At 32.6% G+C, this 16,436-nt stretch overlaps 1 protein-coding gene across 3 annotated transcripts; it reads right to left on the reverse strand.

Moving 5' to 3' along the window:
- Positions 1-5,854: 5,854 nt before the first annotated feature.
- On the reverse strand, positions 5,855-16,361 carry LOC139490953 (rab-like protein 3). 3 transcript variants are annotated; one of them, XM_071278107.1, is made up of 9 exons: positions 16,224-16,361; positions 14,764-14,855; positions 14,042-14,159; positions 13,230-13,335; positions 11,900-12,050; positions 11,011-11,082; positions 9,553-9,597; positions 7,482-7,494; positions 5,855-6,121 (listed from the first exon to the last, which is right to left on the reverse strand). In XM_071278107.1, the coding sequence occupies exons 1-9, from the start codon at positions 16,276-16,278 to the stop codon at positions 6,069-6,071; spliced, it is 705 nt and encodes a 234-aa protein (XP_071134208.1). In that variant the 5' UTR covers positions 16,279-16,361; the 3' UTR covers positions 5,855-6,068. The 3 variants fall into 3 exon arrangements, with proteins under 3 accessions (XP_071134208.1, XP_071134207.1, XP_071134209.1); XM_071278106.1 differs by lacking the exon at positions 7,482-7,494 and adding an exon at positions 8,086-8,104; XM_071278108.1 differs by lacking the exon at positions 7,482-7,494.
- Positions 16,362-16,436: the final 75 nt, after the last annotated feature.

Raw genomic sequence — 16,436 nt, forward strand, 5'->3', positions numbered from 1 at the left:
CGGTCGGACTGAGTCTGTACGAGTATATTACTCATACACAAATAGTACGAGCTGGACCATACATGTATTTGGACTTTAGACAAGCATTTATCAAATAAGTATATGATTACAATATACACGATGAATAAAGTGAATACTAGTAAGTTAGCAATAAATCAATTGAAATCAAATAATTTTGAATTTAATTGTGTTTCTAAATCTTATTTTGGCACTCTCGCCCCGGTTGACACTTACTGCCACAAAAAGCATCGGATGTTCGTAACGTGATTTACATATTTTGGTCATGCATGTTCCTTTGGATTTGCTTCTCTTTCTTTCAAGAGGCAAGCTTGCTTGTTTTTCGACTGCATGCAATTAAATTCCTTTTGTTTTCCAATGTGCAGTTCAATTTTGCATGTCAAAAGTTATATATCATTAATAACATAACAAGATTTCAATATGACAAATTCACATCGGATAGTTTGTACAAACTTGCATCCTTTCCAATAATACTAGAACACACCCGTGATATCACGGGTCCGTGCCTGAATTAAAGTATATAACTATGCGCAAGCATTATTTTAGTATTAGTATTGTCATCTGATAAAGTCATGCCGATTATAGATCATTATAAGATACACAGTTTTCTCTGCTTTCAAATATTTCTGTTTGAACCCGTCGAACTGGAACTTATCAATTATTGGTAATATTAATTATTTAGAAAACAAAAGGTCCTGGAATGGAGTATTTTTTAATCAACAGCATTGTCCTATATTAGTTATAAATAAATTTGAATTCTTTGATTCGCTGTTTTACGTCATGCCCGCTAACAAATTGAAAACTGTACCTATACGCCATTTTCAGTATTCGTATTGTTATCTTTAGAAAGTCTTACTGATTAAAATACTACTATAGGTAACAATTCGACAATTTAGTAGTGTCAACCCTGTGATTATGACCCGTGTATATAGCATATTAATCCTGAATACACCGTTTGTTGGTGCGCCTGTCAGATGCGGAACGTACAGATAGGGTATTATAGGTAACAGGTGAATATACTATTGGTATCGGTATCTGACTCGACCCCGAATTTCTTAATTATTGGCAATATTAATTACGTGGAAAACAAAAGGGCCTGGAGTGGTGTAATTTTTAATCTACACCTTAGTACTATATGAGTTATATATAAAGTTGAATTCTTTGATTCGTCGTTTTTACGTGATGACGGCTGACAAATTGGACCTCGTAATTTTAGTATTATAGATAATCAACACTACATCCCCCAATGCGTTATCATGTCACAACAAATTAAAGCTACCTAATTTCAATCTTTGTGTATTTTTTCGACACTTTTTTATTATATTTTCTCACTGTACTTTGAAAAGATTTTTTTATAATTTCTTTCCAGTATCTTCCGTGATATACAGGAGATTATCTTTAAAATAGTTAAACTTTTATAAATTTTTATTCCAATTATATACAATTGAACTTTAAGTTTTAAAATAGTCGTTCCCTATGACAGTTGTTATCCATTCGTTTGATCTTTTGATTTTGGAATTTGATCAGGGACTTGTGGTTTTTAGCTCACCGGGGCCTTTGCCATCACATGTCGTCCGTCGTCGTTTGTCGTCTGTCGTCGTCTGTCTGTTGTCGTAAACTAAAAAAATCTTCTCCTCTGAAACTACAATACCAAATACCTGCAAACTTTAAATAAATGGTCCTTAGGGTATGTAGTTTATAAATTGTATCCGAAGTGTTGATCCATTGACAAATATTGCCGCCATGGCTAAAAATAGATTATAGTTGTCAAATACAGTTTTTGGCTTATAGCTAAAAAAAAAAATACGTAAAGCTTTTAGAGCAAATCTGACATAGGGTAACATTTTTCATATGTTGAAGATTTATCAGCCCTACAATGTTCAGACGCCGAATCGAACAACCCATTGTTGAGTTGCTGCCACTAAATTGGTAGTTTTATGGAAATTTTGCCGCCAGATGTTCGTTATTATCTTGAATATCATTATAGATAAATATAAACTGTAAACAGCAATATGTTCAGCAAAATAAGATCTACAAAAAAGCTGAATTACCAAAATTGTCAATTGACCTCTTAAGGAGTTATTGCCCTTTAAAGACAATTTGTTCATCAAGTTTGCTAACATTTAAAAATCTTCTCCTCTGAAACTATTGTGCCTAATAATTCTTATAACTTTAAATGAATGTTCCAAAGGGAATCGTGTTTATGAATTGCCTTCGAATTTTTTATCCATCAACAAACATGGGCGCCATGACTAAAAATAGAACATATAAAGGGTCAACTGCAGTTATTGGCGTATATCTCAGAAACTAAAGTATTTAGAGCAAATCTGACATGAGATAAAATGTTTAAAAGGTTTATCAGCCCTGAAATTTTCAGACAAACCAAACAACACATTGTTGAGTTGCTGCTACTAAATTGGTTATTGTAAAGACATTTTGCAGTTTTTGGTTATTACCTTGAATATTATTGAAGATATATATAAAGATAATCTGTAAACAGCAAACATTTTCAGCAAAGTCAGATCTACAAAAAAAAGTTTATGACCAAATTTGTCAATTGACCCCTTTTAAAAGGAGTTTTTTTTAGAAAACATTTTGTATGATATTTTCTTGTACGTCAAGAAACATAGATCCTCTTCCTTTGGAACATATGGGTAAAATCATGCATTTATTTGCTTTTGAAGATTATATGACAGATACAATGAACATTAAAATGGCATTTTTGTGCCACTAATTTATATATATTGAAAGGCAAAAATAATCAATAATGAAAGATTTGAGCAAAAAAATAAAGGGGGAGCAATTCAGGCTCTTGAGAGCCTCTTGTTAAAATTTCTCAGGAGTTCAGTATTTTTGTGATTTTACTTTTCCCCTAATATATGAGGGGGAGGACAGGGGGTACCCTTCTCCCTTCTCCCACCCCTCTTCTCCTTTCTCCTACCCCCGTTCTCCATTCTCCCATTAGAATAAAACATCTCCTTTTGAGATGAATTAAAAAAAATTCTCCTTTCTCCAACTTTTTCTTCTTTCTCCAACTTTTTCTCTATTCTCCCAGCCTTCCTCTCCTTTCTCCTACCCCCTTTCTCCTTTCTCCCACCCCCTTTCTTCTTTCTCCTACCCTCTTTCTCCCTGTCTCCCTTACCCCTGTCCTCCCCCTCATATATTATAGGTCTCTGTTACAACAAAGCCTAACGTGTATACCTTAGTTCCAGGCTCGGGTTCCTCTTCCTTCGCAGAATGAACTTTAATGAAAAGCTAAAAAGCATACCATAAACTTCAGAAAAACTTTCTTTCTTTAAATGCAAAATCAAAAACTAGCATTCATGTATTTGATTCTTCGTCCCCTATTCAAAAGCATTGATCGTCTAAAAATGGGGTTCAAACCCCCGGACCCCAACACGTCAACCCCGCATCTGCTTTTGAATTCGCCACTCGCGGAATAATCAATAGATATATAAGAAGTTGTGGTATGAGTGCCAATGAGACAACTCGTCAACCAAGTCACAATTCGTAAAAGTAAACAATCATATATCAAATCCCATTTAATTTTTAATATGGATAGAATTATGGGGCATATTAAACTTTAGTCAAGCAAGTATAAAAAAGAAGATGTTACTGTGGTATGATTGCCAATGAGATAACTGTCCACAAGAGACCAAAATGACACAGACATTAACAACTATAGGTCACCGTATGGCCTTCAACAATGAGCAAAGCCCATACCGCATAGTCAGCTATAAAAGGCCCCGATAAGACAATGTAAAACAATGTAAAGGTTTAAAAACAGATTCATCTCGCCTAACAAAAAATTTCATATTTAATCAGGGAAAACTACAAGGCTTTTATCAAAGTTGAACATCTAGATAAATTTCCCTTACTTTAATATGCTTATGAACAAACAAATAAAATAAATAACAAGGGAAATCATCTTGGTGTGGATCACTTCAACGTATACTACCAAATTTTCAAAATATGGATAAAGATGGATAGAGAGAAAGAACGTTTCAAGAAGCAAATTAAAAAGCCAGGTAAAAGAGTTTTTTTTTAACTATATGGGAAAATCAAATAGATAAAGAAGAGAAACCTCGAACTTACATAATCTTTAGGGTAAATTTTGGATTTGAAAATTGCTTATCTCTTGACCATTGGAGGAGTCTAACAAAACTAAGAGTTGGAACATACAGTTTGAAAAAGACAACTGGCAGATAACATTGGTAATATCCCTCCACACCTTTAACCTTGCAGGCAATGTGGCTCAGGTGAGCCTGTAGATGATAAGATACACTTTCTCCTTCATTGCACAAAAATTAACGAGATGCGACAAAATTTGTTTAAATATATCAGTCATGTTAATTAGTTCAGTCATGCGCAAGTATGTATGAAATATATACCTATAGGTCTTAAGAGCTTTACAATAAGTATTGTGCATGAGTATTATGTATGGTTATTGTGTATCGGTATCATGTATGGTTAATATGTAAATGTATTGAGCTAATGTTTTTGTTATGCGACATGCCGACTTTAAAGCTTTTGGGTTGATTGGATGTAAAAATATTTTGCTAACAAAAATCCTTCAGAAAAGTACTTTTGATTAATGACCTATGATTAAAGAAAACATCAGTAATTAAACATTTAAGTAATTTCATTCACTCACCGTAAAGAGTTTAATCTTAATTATTAAAACAAAGTTGTTAAACTCATCTATCATGATTACTGCTAGCTTTGCTGGTTTAGACAGACACAGGGAGTTTTCATTTGAACCATATTCAAACGTTTCTTAAGCACCACCCCTGGTTTCTCATCCATGGTTAAGCAATCATTTAAATGGCCCCTATTTATCTAATTATGTTTTACTTCTTTTTGGCTTTGTTGCTTTAGACACGGGGAGATTCATTAGCACTGTCCCCTGTTGTCTCCTATAGATAAGGAATCAACCTACTAAAATGTTGTCTGTAGGTCAAATTGCAAGCAGCAAACATCCATTTTGCAGAGAACTCAAAACTTAAAACATGTAAAACCCTACTGTATGTTTGCGCCTGGCTCAAGACAGGAACCTCTGAACTATTTTAGTCTTGTATGATTATTAATTTTAATTCATTTATATGTTTTGGAGTTTGGTATGGCGTCCATTATTGTAAACTATTACACATTCTTGTTTAAGGGATAGATAGAGCATGGGTGCAGGATTTGCTCTTTGTGTTGAAGACCCATTGGTGGCCTTCAGCTTGTTTTATTTGTTTTTGCTCGTTGATTGGGTTGTTGTCTCTTTGACACTTTCTGCATTTAATTCTCAATTTCATGTGAGATATAATAAATGTATTTCAGTCACATGGATTCTAAAGGAATTTAGTAAGACTTATTGTATACTTTATTAATGTTTGCTTTGGACAATTGAAAATAATTATAGTAATGATTAATACGACATTCCTGTTTGAATGGTTATACAATAGTCATATTTAAGGCCCTGTATAGCTAGCTGCTCCGTGTGAGCCAAGGCTCCTTTGTTAAGACTGTTCTTTGACCTATAATGGTTTATTTTCACAAATTGTGACTTGTCTCATTGGCACTCATACATCTAAATGATAAATATGTATTCAAATTTGATCATGGATGTTGTCATGTTGATCAGTTCATTGTGCATGATTATGTGATAGATCAAGGTCAGACAAGTTATATGTCAGCAGGCAACTATGATTCTAGACAATATTCATATATACATCATAGTGACGAAGGAAATTACCAAATCACATAATTTTGTCAATAGGTGACACCTCTTTTTCTCTAGGTAGGGTGTCTACATCAAGTACATATAGTTTTGACTTTGTATTAAAACAGAACAGGACAACATAGCCTTAAATTTTTATTGCAGATTTACCCAGTTTTAAATAAATCATACAGGTTTCACAATCATAATTGTCAACAGAAAAACTGCATTCATTTAACCTTCATTAATTTCAATAACTTAAAAACAAAAAAATAATGTGCCTTGAGGCCTGGACAAATGTAAACATTTTACAGTATCATTGAGCATCATATATAACTATCAATCATTATGAAACATCTTCATATGTCCCCGCCTTCTCTCTGTAGGTGCAAGGTGTCCCTGAAACACAAAATAAATATTGTAAGCTATTAAATCTCTGATACACAATAGAATGAATAACAACATTATCTTTAACTTTGGCTGAAAAGTTTGTGTGTCAGTGTGGGTTTGGTGGATGATTATTCCCCCACCCCTAACAATTCTCCCATATATGATTGTGACATGTACAAAACCCATATATCTGTAGGATTAATGTTTTATCATAACTGTCATGTTGATTATTTGATTGAATGATTGGTGATTGTTTTATGCTGCATCAGCACAAAAAGACTATATTTTAATGTATTTGAAAGAATCTGTTGTATAATACATGCTAATATACATACAGGTATGTACCTAATTGGTAAATTTAAAAATTATATAAATAAGTCTAAATCTGAGTATCAGGTGATTTTATATATAATTACACATATAAAACAAATATATTTTATTTGTGAGAATTCCACACTAAAATACATGCACTACACATACATACACACAACACACCATAACCAATTCATGCCTGTTGACATGCACACTTAGTATTAAAATCAGCAGGACATAATGCTATAAATAGATTTATCCTCACAGAATATTTCAACTGTACATGTACATATTGTAGTAAAAAGTTGATTTGAAAGTCAGATCTTACCAAAATCCAATTATTTTAATAATTAGAAAAAGATCTATATTCAGAATTTTTGAACAAGAGGAGAGCTTGAATACTGGTACCAACCTCATTTTTGATACTGAATAACCAAATGCTATTTTATCTTAAAAATTTCTTTATTTTATTTTTCCCTTTTATGTGTTACAATATATCAGTTGTTTGTCTTGTCAATTTTTTTGTGTCATTATGGTTAAACAAGAACAGAAAGTCACTGGACAAAATATTTGTAATTTAAAAATAGATAATTTTGCATTTTAGGTTAAATTGTAAAATATCTTTTTTTTCTTCAGGAAAACAATATCTCAAAGTGGCTTGTTTGATTAACTTCAAAAGGCACAACATTGTATGTTTAAAGTTCCAGGGGTGTGAACACCTTTTTTTTTTTGGCAGATCAATGCATTTCAGTGGGGACAAATAGTTTGACCCCCCCCTTTTCCCCCAATACTGGGTTGGGACCCCCCCCCTTTTAAAATGGCTTGATCCGCCCCTGCCACCTATTTTGAGGTGAGCTGAATTTCTGAACAAGTACAACAAAGTAATGTCTTGCAAAGCAACCAACACTAACTGTATATTATGGATAACTAAAATTCAAAAGACTATTTAAGAAACAAACTAAAAAGGCTAGTGTTTGGGAAGTATTATGTTATTTTCCATTAGAGTAAACTTTCACAATAGTCTTATGCAGGGTTAATGCAATAAATACATTCTTACTTCGATGTTCTGGCTGTTGTAAAAAATAAAAAATAAAATCTCACACTCTACATCTTATAAGCTCTTTATCTTCACACATACATGTACCTGTGGTGTTACTGTCATATTTGTTAAAGGGGATAAAAGGGAATCATTTATGAGTAAGAAAGGTCATTCTAAAAAGGAATATTTCTGTTGTTTGTATTTAGCTTTATTTTAGACAAACCCTTGTTAGCACTGGGGCTTCAAAAATTGTCAAGGATTTTAGGTATAATTCATCTGAAACCTCAAATAATAAATGAATTTGAAAATTTAGGATTTCATTTGTTTATTGTGGATTCAATATTATTCATGATAAACCAATTTTCATGTGTTTCTTTGGTAAAGAAGCATGTCATTAAGGTGAACAAAAGTTTTAATGCATAAGGAGGTACAAATTTTAATAGGCTTGAAGGCACTTAAATACTACAACAAAATCAAATATCCACTAAAAACAAAGTTTTTTTTAATTCATGAAAATTGGTACACACTAAAACAAATGATTCCACAGTAGTTGTACAAACAAATATGACAGTTTTACCACAAGTGCTATAGATATACATAAAATGTTTATTAACATACTTACTTTTAACAACATTGCCAAACTGCAACGGTAATGTAATTCCTTATTGCTTAGAGTGTTGTTTTTTTTTAAAGTTAATGATCAAATCTAGATTTTAACATGAAAAACAAGTTACTAGACAGTTCAAATTTAATTCTATCTCCAAATATTTTCTAAAATCTCTTAAATTTTTGACACTCAGTAGGAATTATCAATTGAACTGAAAAGCAGGTTTCAATGCCTGTCCCAAGTCAGGAGCCTCTGGCCTTTGTTAGTCTTGTATGATTATTAATTTTAGTTTCTTGTGTATATTTCAGGGTTTAGTATGAGGTCCATTTTCACTGAACTAGTATACATTTTTGTTTAGGGGCCAGGTTAAGTACGCATCTGGGTGCAGGAGTTTCTCACACCCTTTGGTGCACTTCAACTGTTGTCTGCTCTTTAGTTGGGTTGTTTTCCCTTTTACAAATTGCCCATTTCCATTCTCAATTTTATTTGGAATTTTTTTTGAACAACCAAAATTTATGTTTTTAAAACTTTGTTTTATGAATATAAGTTTAGGACTAAAACCATAATTGTGGTGTTTTCTGTAAGCCTAGCCCTTGTCAATTTGAAATCTTGCTAAAGAAAATTAAATGAACAGTCAGTATTGATAAAAGTAGACATTTTTTTTAAATAAGCATGTGCAGTAATTTAATTATCTTCCTTTTGAAATCACAATTGCTAACTGGAATTTCCTTCATTTTATTACAGATTAAAGTACAATGTACTTTCATCTGTTTTAAATATAACTGATTAAAAAATATCTAAATAAAAAAGTTTATTTTGTTACCATGTCAATTTTAATAAAGGATAATTGTGAAAACTAATTTAAATGACTTTAGTTCTTGAAATAAAATGAATTGTAAGTTTGTTGGTGTTTGATGCCACATTCATTAAACTTGGTCACATCATTGTGGCTACTTTTTATTGATAGAGGAAACCATGGTACCTTGAGAGAACCAGGGACCTTCTGCAAGAAAATTGGCACTGCTTGTCATTTAGACAAAGTTCAAAATACCTCACCAAGAGGGCTTTGTTTATGCAATACCTCAAATTTTTATTACAAGTGGTTCACTGAGGATAAAAAACTTTAACCACTTGGTCATTGTGTCCCTCACTAAAATAGAAAGGTCACATCCACTGGCTGTTTCATGTTGGACTTTCAGCTGATGTTCCTTTACAAAATACATGTGCATACTTATGTCTATTTAGTCAGCAAATGATTTTATGCCTTTTCAGAACGGTTGAAGTCTTTAATATATGCTTTTGAAACTTAAGATATAATATCTCATGCAACAGAGACAGAAATATTGTCCACATGTAATATCAGCAATTTAAGGACATGTCTAATATTTCATTTATAGGGGGAGGTATTATGTTGTTATATGTCATGATGGTATATAACTTTTCTTACACTTATAACATCTAAATAGTTCTAACTTTAAGTACCTGATTATGTGACATTTGATGACTGTAGAATCTCCTTTCAGTGACCTGCAAATATATAATGTAAGACTATTTATAAATCATGAACATTTTGTATCCTTTTCATATTTTAAACTTCACTCCAGTATTCTAGCCTACGAAAGTTCATGACTGAATAATAGGTTGGAAGTCTTAAAGTTCAAGAATAGACATGTATATGTTAGCGGCAATAAGTGAAATTAGGCATTAAGCTTAAATCCTAGGCAATAAGCTAACGCCTAGGCATTAAGTTATTGCCTGCAATTTTTAGGCATTAAGCTTATTTCCTGAAATCTGATGATGATTATTCATCCTATTGCGGAACCTACTTTTAAAACTTAAATTGTATTTTGGTATTAAGCTGAACTTTGTCTCCAAATAACCTATGATCTGTCTATGAATAACCTTTTCACGTCAAGCAACAATCACTTTTTGATTATGAAGTCAAACTTTTAAAAATTGTGAGGTCAAACTTTTAAAAATTGTGAGGTCAAATTTTAAGGGAATTTGTGCAATTTTAAGTATTGGTGGACAAATTTGGTAACAGGTGTAAATATGTCTATACTGACATGTGAACCAGTGGCGGATCCAGAACTTTTCCTAAGGGGGGGCCTGCTCCAGTCATGCTTCAATGATTCCCTATATAATCAACCAAATTTTTCCCACGAAAGGGGGGGCCCAGGCCCCCCAGGCCCCCCCCCTGGATCTGCCTATGTGAACCTCATAATAATTCTACATATTAAATATAGTTGACCAATTAATCACCTTAGCTGTGATACATGAGGGGGGATAGGACCTTTATCGGGACTCCGGGATCGGGTGTTTTTAAGCTCGGGATTTCAGGATTGACCCTTTCGGGATCCGGGAATCCTTTTTTCGGATTTCTGGACGTTGGGATTTACTTTATTTAAATTCGGGACCTCGGGATTTCGTTTTTTTAAGTCCGGGATTTCGGGATCAGGACCCCTCCTATCCCCCTTCATACATGAACTGACATAATCTTGTAAACCAAATGCTGATCATTGCCAGACAGACATGTATCTATTGTACCACAAAGAAAGTAAACATATATGCATATGACTGAGAAAACAATTGTATATTGATCATTGAACAGGTCACGTTCAGGTACCCCATCAGACACACATGTTTATCTTCCAATGATTCTATATACCAAATATAGCTGACCTAGAAACAGAAAAAGTACTTATCACTCAATTTTGTCAGTAATTGAACCATGAAAATAAGGTCACAGATGACCTCACCTGGCATTTTGTTTTAAATTATCAAGCTAGGTTAGACACTTCTCTATCAGAACACTTTTTCATGCTTAGATTAACTGCAGAACTATTTTACATTGTTTTCTGTAATTGAGCTATTTGTATAATTAATAAATCAAGGCTCTGCTCTGTACTGGGTAGTTTGAATTGCATTTTAGCTTCATACCTTGTCAAAAAATCTGGACATTTTTACAGCATTTGTTGAACCTGGTGATAGGCATTTACAGTCATTGCAATCCTGCAAAAAATAAAACATGCATTGTGAATTCTTTACCTATAAAATAAATAGCATATCATATCACAACCTAAAAGTACCTTTGATAATAATAACCCAAAAAAAAGTAATAATAGATAACTTATAAAATTGAGAATGGAAATGGGGAATATGTCAAAGAGACAACAACCCGACCAAATAGATACTTAGTATTATAAAAGTGTATTTACTAAGAGTAAGTTACAGCAAATATAACATGTATAGAAAAAGTACGAAAATGAATTTAGGTAGGCTTTAGTATAATTAATAAAAGTATGAATAAAAGGAGATTTATGACATAAATCAGGGAGAAAGTAACCCAACATAACAAATATCCATAAGAAGCTGGAAAACCATGATATTTTAACTTGAAGTATTTATCACTTAAATGCTATTCAAGGTGGTAAAATGTACATATAAGACTAAAGGGAGATAACTCGGCTGAACTTTTTTCATCACATTTTACTGTTATGAAATACTAAGCTCAGTCTGATTAAAACCAGCCCTCACTATCCACATGTGTTTGTAAGTGCAAGTAGATAGTGAGAGTTGGTTTGAATCAGACTGCATTTAGCTTCTCAATGATCACAATTAGACTTGGTCAAACTCATTTAACTGCTATATCTTCCAATGAAATGATTTCTGATAAAATATGTGGTTGTTTGAAATTTTTATATTTTTGTCATACGACAAAGTAAAGATTTTGACAAAATGTTATGAAACCTAAAGAGCCACATTTATTTTAGTCCAAGTGTTTTATTTTAACATTTAATTTTAATTATTTATCATCAATTTTTCTCACCAAGTTCATTTCATCAGCACCACATTCTTCTGCTATGGAAGATGACCTTGATATGACCTTTTCTCTCAAGGTCTGGGCAAGGTCAGCCTTAGTTCCTACTACCAGTATAGGGATCTGGTTACCAGCAAACTGTTCTGGGTCAAAATCATACCTATAAAAGATCAGAACAGATGGATAACAAGTGAAACTGCGAGCTACTGCTCACTGATGATACCCCCGTCGCAAGTGGATAATATTAATAGTGTAAAAATATGCAAGTGTTCGGTAAACAGGAAGTTGTCGAGTGATGAATCTGAAAACGCATCACACGGTATAGCTGACTTATATAAATCCTGAAACCAAATTTCAGAAATCCTTGTATTGTAGTTCCTGAGAAAAATGTGACGAAAATTTTCAACTTGGCTATCATGTGTAAAATCAGACAAGTGTTCGGTAAACAGTAAGTTGTCAAGTGATGAATCTGAAAACGCATCACACAGTATGACTGACATATATAAATGTTGATACCAAATTACAGAAAGGGTGGATGTGTAGTTCCTGAGAAAAATGTGACGAAAGTTTCATGGGATGACTGACGGACGGACGGACTGACGGACGGACTGACAGACAGAGGTAAAACAGTATACCCCCCCTTTTTTAAAGCGGGGGTATAAAAAGTTATTATTTTTAGTCTCTCATTTTAATAGCAGTTTACAATGAAATGAATAGAGATATTGACTAAGGGGGGGGGGGGGGGGGAGGTTGCTTAAATAACCAACATTCAAAATGAGCATTTTTATCTTTTTTAAAGCTGTAATTGTCAAGCCAATAATCAAGGGTTCAAATTTGCTTAAAGTGTCAATGTCACGATATGGAGGTCCTGGCCATTCATTCATAAAATTTTACTGAGTACACAGAGTAAATATTAGTGCTTAAAACACTAAAATCCAGTATTTAGATTTCTGAGACTTAGTATGATTATCATACTCAAGTTTTGTGATTGTAAGATCTGGAGTGTTCAATTAAAAAAATCAACAGTTTCCTCCAAGAAAAGAAAGGTTTTAAATATGGGGGCAGACCAACAATAATTTGAATCCCTGATAATGGCATCTGATGACTGTTTTTGCATGTCAGCTAATATTATAGAAGATGACAGATAAATGTTGATTGTAAAATTAGTAAAAGTTATTAAAAATTCTGTGACATATGTTTTGAAGCTGAGCAAAGATTGATTCATATAATTTCTGAGCTTTCCAAGTTAATTGCAGTAAACCATCCAATAATTGATTTGAGGTATAATAACAATCTTCTTAGGTCACTACTTAAGAGGAGTCATATAAATATTTCTTACCCATTGTTAAAATCTTTTGCATCATTTTTATTGAGAACCTCACCCAGCCATTTTCTAAGGTTTTGATGAGATTTTCTGTTTGTTAAGTCATGGACTAGAATTATACCTGTAGTAAAATATCAAAATAATAGTTAAATCCTTTCACTAACAATTAAGTAATACAGGTAAATAGGCTAAATTATCAGGGGCGGATCAAGTCATTTTCAAAAGGGGGGTCAAATCATATGGCTCTATTCAAAAATGCAATGATAGTAAAAAAAAAATCATATGAAAAAGACAGCTTTGGGAAGGGAGGAGCATAAGACACACCCTTTGTGTGAAATTGTCGCAAGACTGAAAAACAAATTTAAGGTCCATAACTCTGGAATATCAAACAGGGAAAATTTACAAATTCTTCTTGATTTTTTCTGTCTCATTGATATATAGCCCTCCTTGTATCTATAAATATCTTAGCTGAATGTCAAAGTGACCACAACAAGCATAAAATCTTAAGATTTTTTTTTTATTTTCAAATGTCATTTAAAAATTTCTAAGGGATTGAAAACGGTTGTTTGTCAGTATGGATAAATAATATGCTAATTATGCCTTGGATGTGAGTGATTTGGGAAATCATAGAATTTATGCAGATAAAAATGTATAGTGTTTAATATTGACAAAATGTTGTTCAGCACTGGTAGCATATAGTAAACTGTATAAGTTTAAATCCTGTTAAACAGGACACTCTTTTCAATTTCATTTAATGTTTATGTTGCTTTATTTCATTACTAAATTACTTTTTGAGTTCACCAATACTTTAAAAAAAAATAACTAACCATTTACATTATTGTAAAATATTGATCTACTGTTCTGATGACTGGATGATCCACCTATATCCCACAATTCTGTAAAGTAAGTTTTCTCTGATGGAGTTCCTGCTTTATAGTCGTGAAGCTATAAAATATAATCATTCATAAATATATGTATATCATATTTTAAAAAGATTTCTAGATTCACTTCTATTAAGTTTGATTATGTAAATGTAACTTTAATCAGTGGGAGTCATATATTTATTAATGTTAAAGCTTCAGACAATGTCAGAAAACATTTCTTCTTCATTTTGCTTTACAAGACAAAAACAAACTAACCAACAATAACATTTAATCAAATTGCTTGTAAGCACTGAATGGTAAATATTGCGTTAATTTATCCGTTGGAAGTTAAATTAAATATTGCATTGTATAAAGCATTGGTTGTAGTTGATTCAACTAAAATTCTGGATAATGGGAGATAACTCAATTTTTAAAGATGACTTTAACAATGACATCATTTACAAATGTATATCTTCAGAACAGATTAAATCATATTAGATTGATAAATATCTGGAAATAATCATAGTAGAATGTATAGATTGTTATGATCAATGCACTATATTTTGTGTATCAAAAAGGTAGTGATAAGCCTTGGAAGATTTAGATGTCAAGTCAGTAACATAGCTATAGGGTTTAGCTTGCATTTTCATGCAATCTTTACCCAAAAAGTGGTGTTGAATCCTTACCTTGACCTCTACTGAACAACCAATAGTATAACCTGGATTAGAATTTGGTTCATTATGACACATTAAATGTACCAGTGAAGTCTTTCCAACACCTAATTGTAAAATATATATATGTAAAAGATATAAAACATGTAATATGACACATAAATTGCATTGTGAAGCTGAAAAACTCACTCACAACCAAATTTCCACAGACAAACTAGCCCCACTTTCTACATACTTGTCCCATCAATTTTAACCAACTGGCCCCACAAAGTAAAAGCAGCTCAATTGTTTTGTTTGTTTGTATGACTAAGTTGTCTTTTACTGTAATGATTTCTTTGTACATTCTTCTACCAATATATAAAATCGTTTTCATAACAGCATGGACAACCGCCATGGATGAATACTTATGTTGAATCATTTATCTTTAACTTGTTTGTCATAGGCTACCAATATCAGTGATTTTACGCTCACTCAGTCTGTCAGAGGCCTTCCAATTTCGGATTTAAATAGAATAAAAGAGAAAAGTATATGCAGGTGCACAATAAGAAAAAAATAAAAGTTTAAGTATTCAATATTTTTAAATCAATCCACAAGGTGTAGTCCTCTGCTATTTATTCGTACTATGTGATTTAGCTTTTAGAACCTTTGGTGATCCCACATTTTAAATGTTTATAACATGTAGGATTGAACAAATTGGCATTACATAAAGTTCACCTACATGTAATATGACCCAGTCAATTGATATCCTGAAGTGTGCAAAGAAATGGTCTTGTTCACACTGTTATGAAAATGATAAATATACTGTGATTATCATGTCAGGATTTGGTATTAAGACAGATCTCAGGGGTGGATCCACTCATTTTAAAAAGGGGGGTCCCTACCCAGGATAAAAAGGGGGGGGGGGGGGTCAAACCATATGTCCCCATTCAAATGCATTGATAGATTAATTACGAATGTAACAATAATATTTGTGTCTACAGTTACATTGCATTAAATATATATTGTTACATGAAAGACTGCAATGTATAATGAGACTGAGAAAATGTATTAACTTTTATTTGATATTTACAATATTGCATACGATTTTTTAAACTTTTATTTACAATGACAGTTTCTACAAATCCAGTAAGTTGTTTTTGGAGCATGTTATAGTCCGAGGCATTTTTGGTGAAACCACTCCAAGCAGTAATCACAAACCAGAGATGCGGCATTGTGCACTTCTATTTGGCCTACCCATACTGTAAAGTTTTTTTTTACCATTTTTGATTAAGCACTGTTAAAGTCACAATGTTGCTCCCATAGACTCAATGTAAAAAAATAATTAAAATAAAAACAATTCCCTACCTACCTACCCTTAAAAAATAATCAGCATATGACAGTAAACACACACATACGATACTTTTTTGTTTGGCCTCATACAGAAATTTTAGGTGTAACCTGGTAACAGGTATGTGATAAATTAACTTAAATTTTACCAGAATCGCCAACGACTATGATCTTTATTTTATCATAAGCTTGAAACCCTGCCATGGTCCATTTCCAACTTTGAGTGATGTGTCCAACCAAAACGAAAATAGATTAACGAAGGGTTATCTGCTCTTGATACGTCTAGATACCAGTTTGTCGTGCGTAGTTTCAAAGTTGTCAACATGTTATTTCAACTTTTGAAGTTATAAAGTCCTGATATA

Source organism: Mytilus edulis, chromosome 10, assembly GCF_963676685.1.
Source record: "Mytilus edulis chromosome 10, xbMytEdul2.2, whole genome shotgun sequence".
In the NCBI taxonomy this organism is placed as follows: domain Eukaryota; kingdom Metazoa; phylum Mollusca; class Bivalvia; order Mytilida; family Mytilidae; genus Mytilus; species Mytilus edulis.

Coding starts and splice junctions, on each gene's coding strand:
- LOC139490953 (XM_071278106.1), bottom strand. CDS start 16,278: ATGGCAGGGTTTCAAGCTTATGATAAAATAAAGATCATAGTCGTTGGC. Junction 14,160..14,763: donor GTTGTTCAGTAGAGGTCAAG/GTAAGGATTCAA, acceptor TATATTTTATAG/CTTCACGACTATAAAGCAGG. Junction 11,083..11,899: donor GTGCTGATGAAATGAACTTG/GTGAGAAAAATT, acceptor TATTTTTTGCAG/GATTGCAATGACTGTAAATG.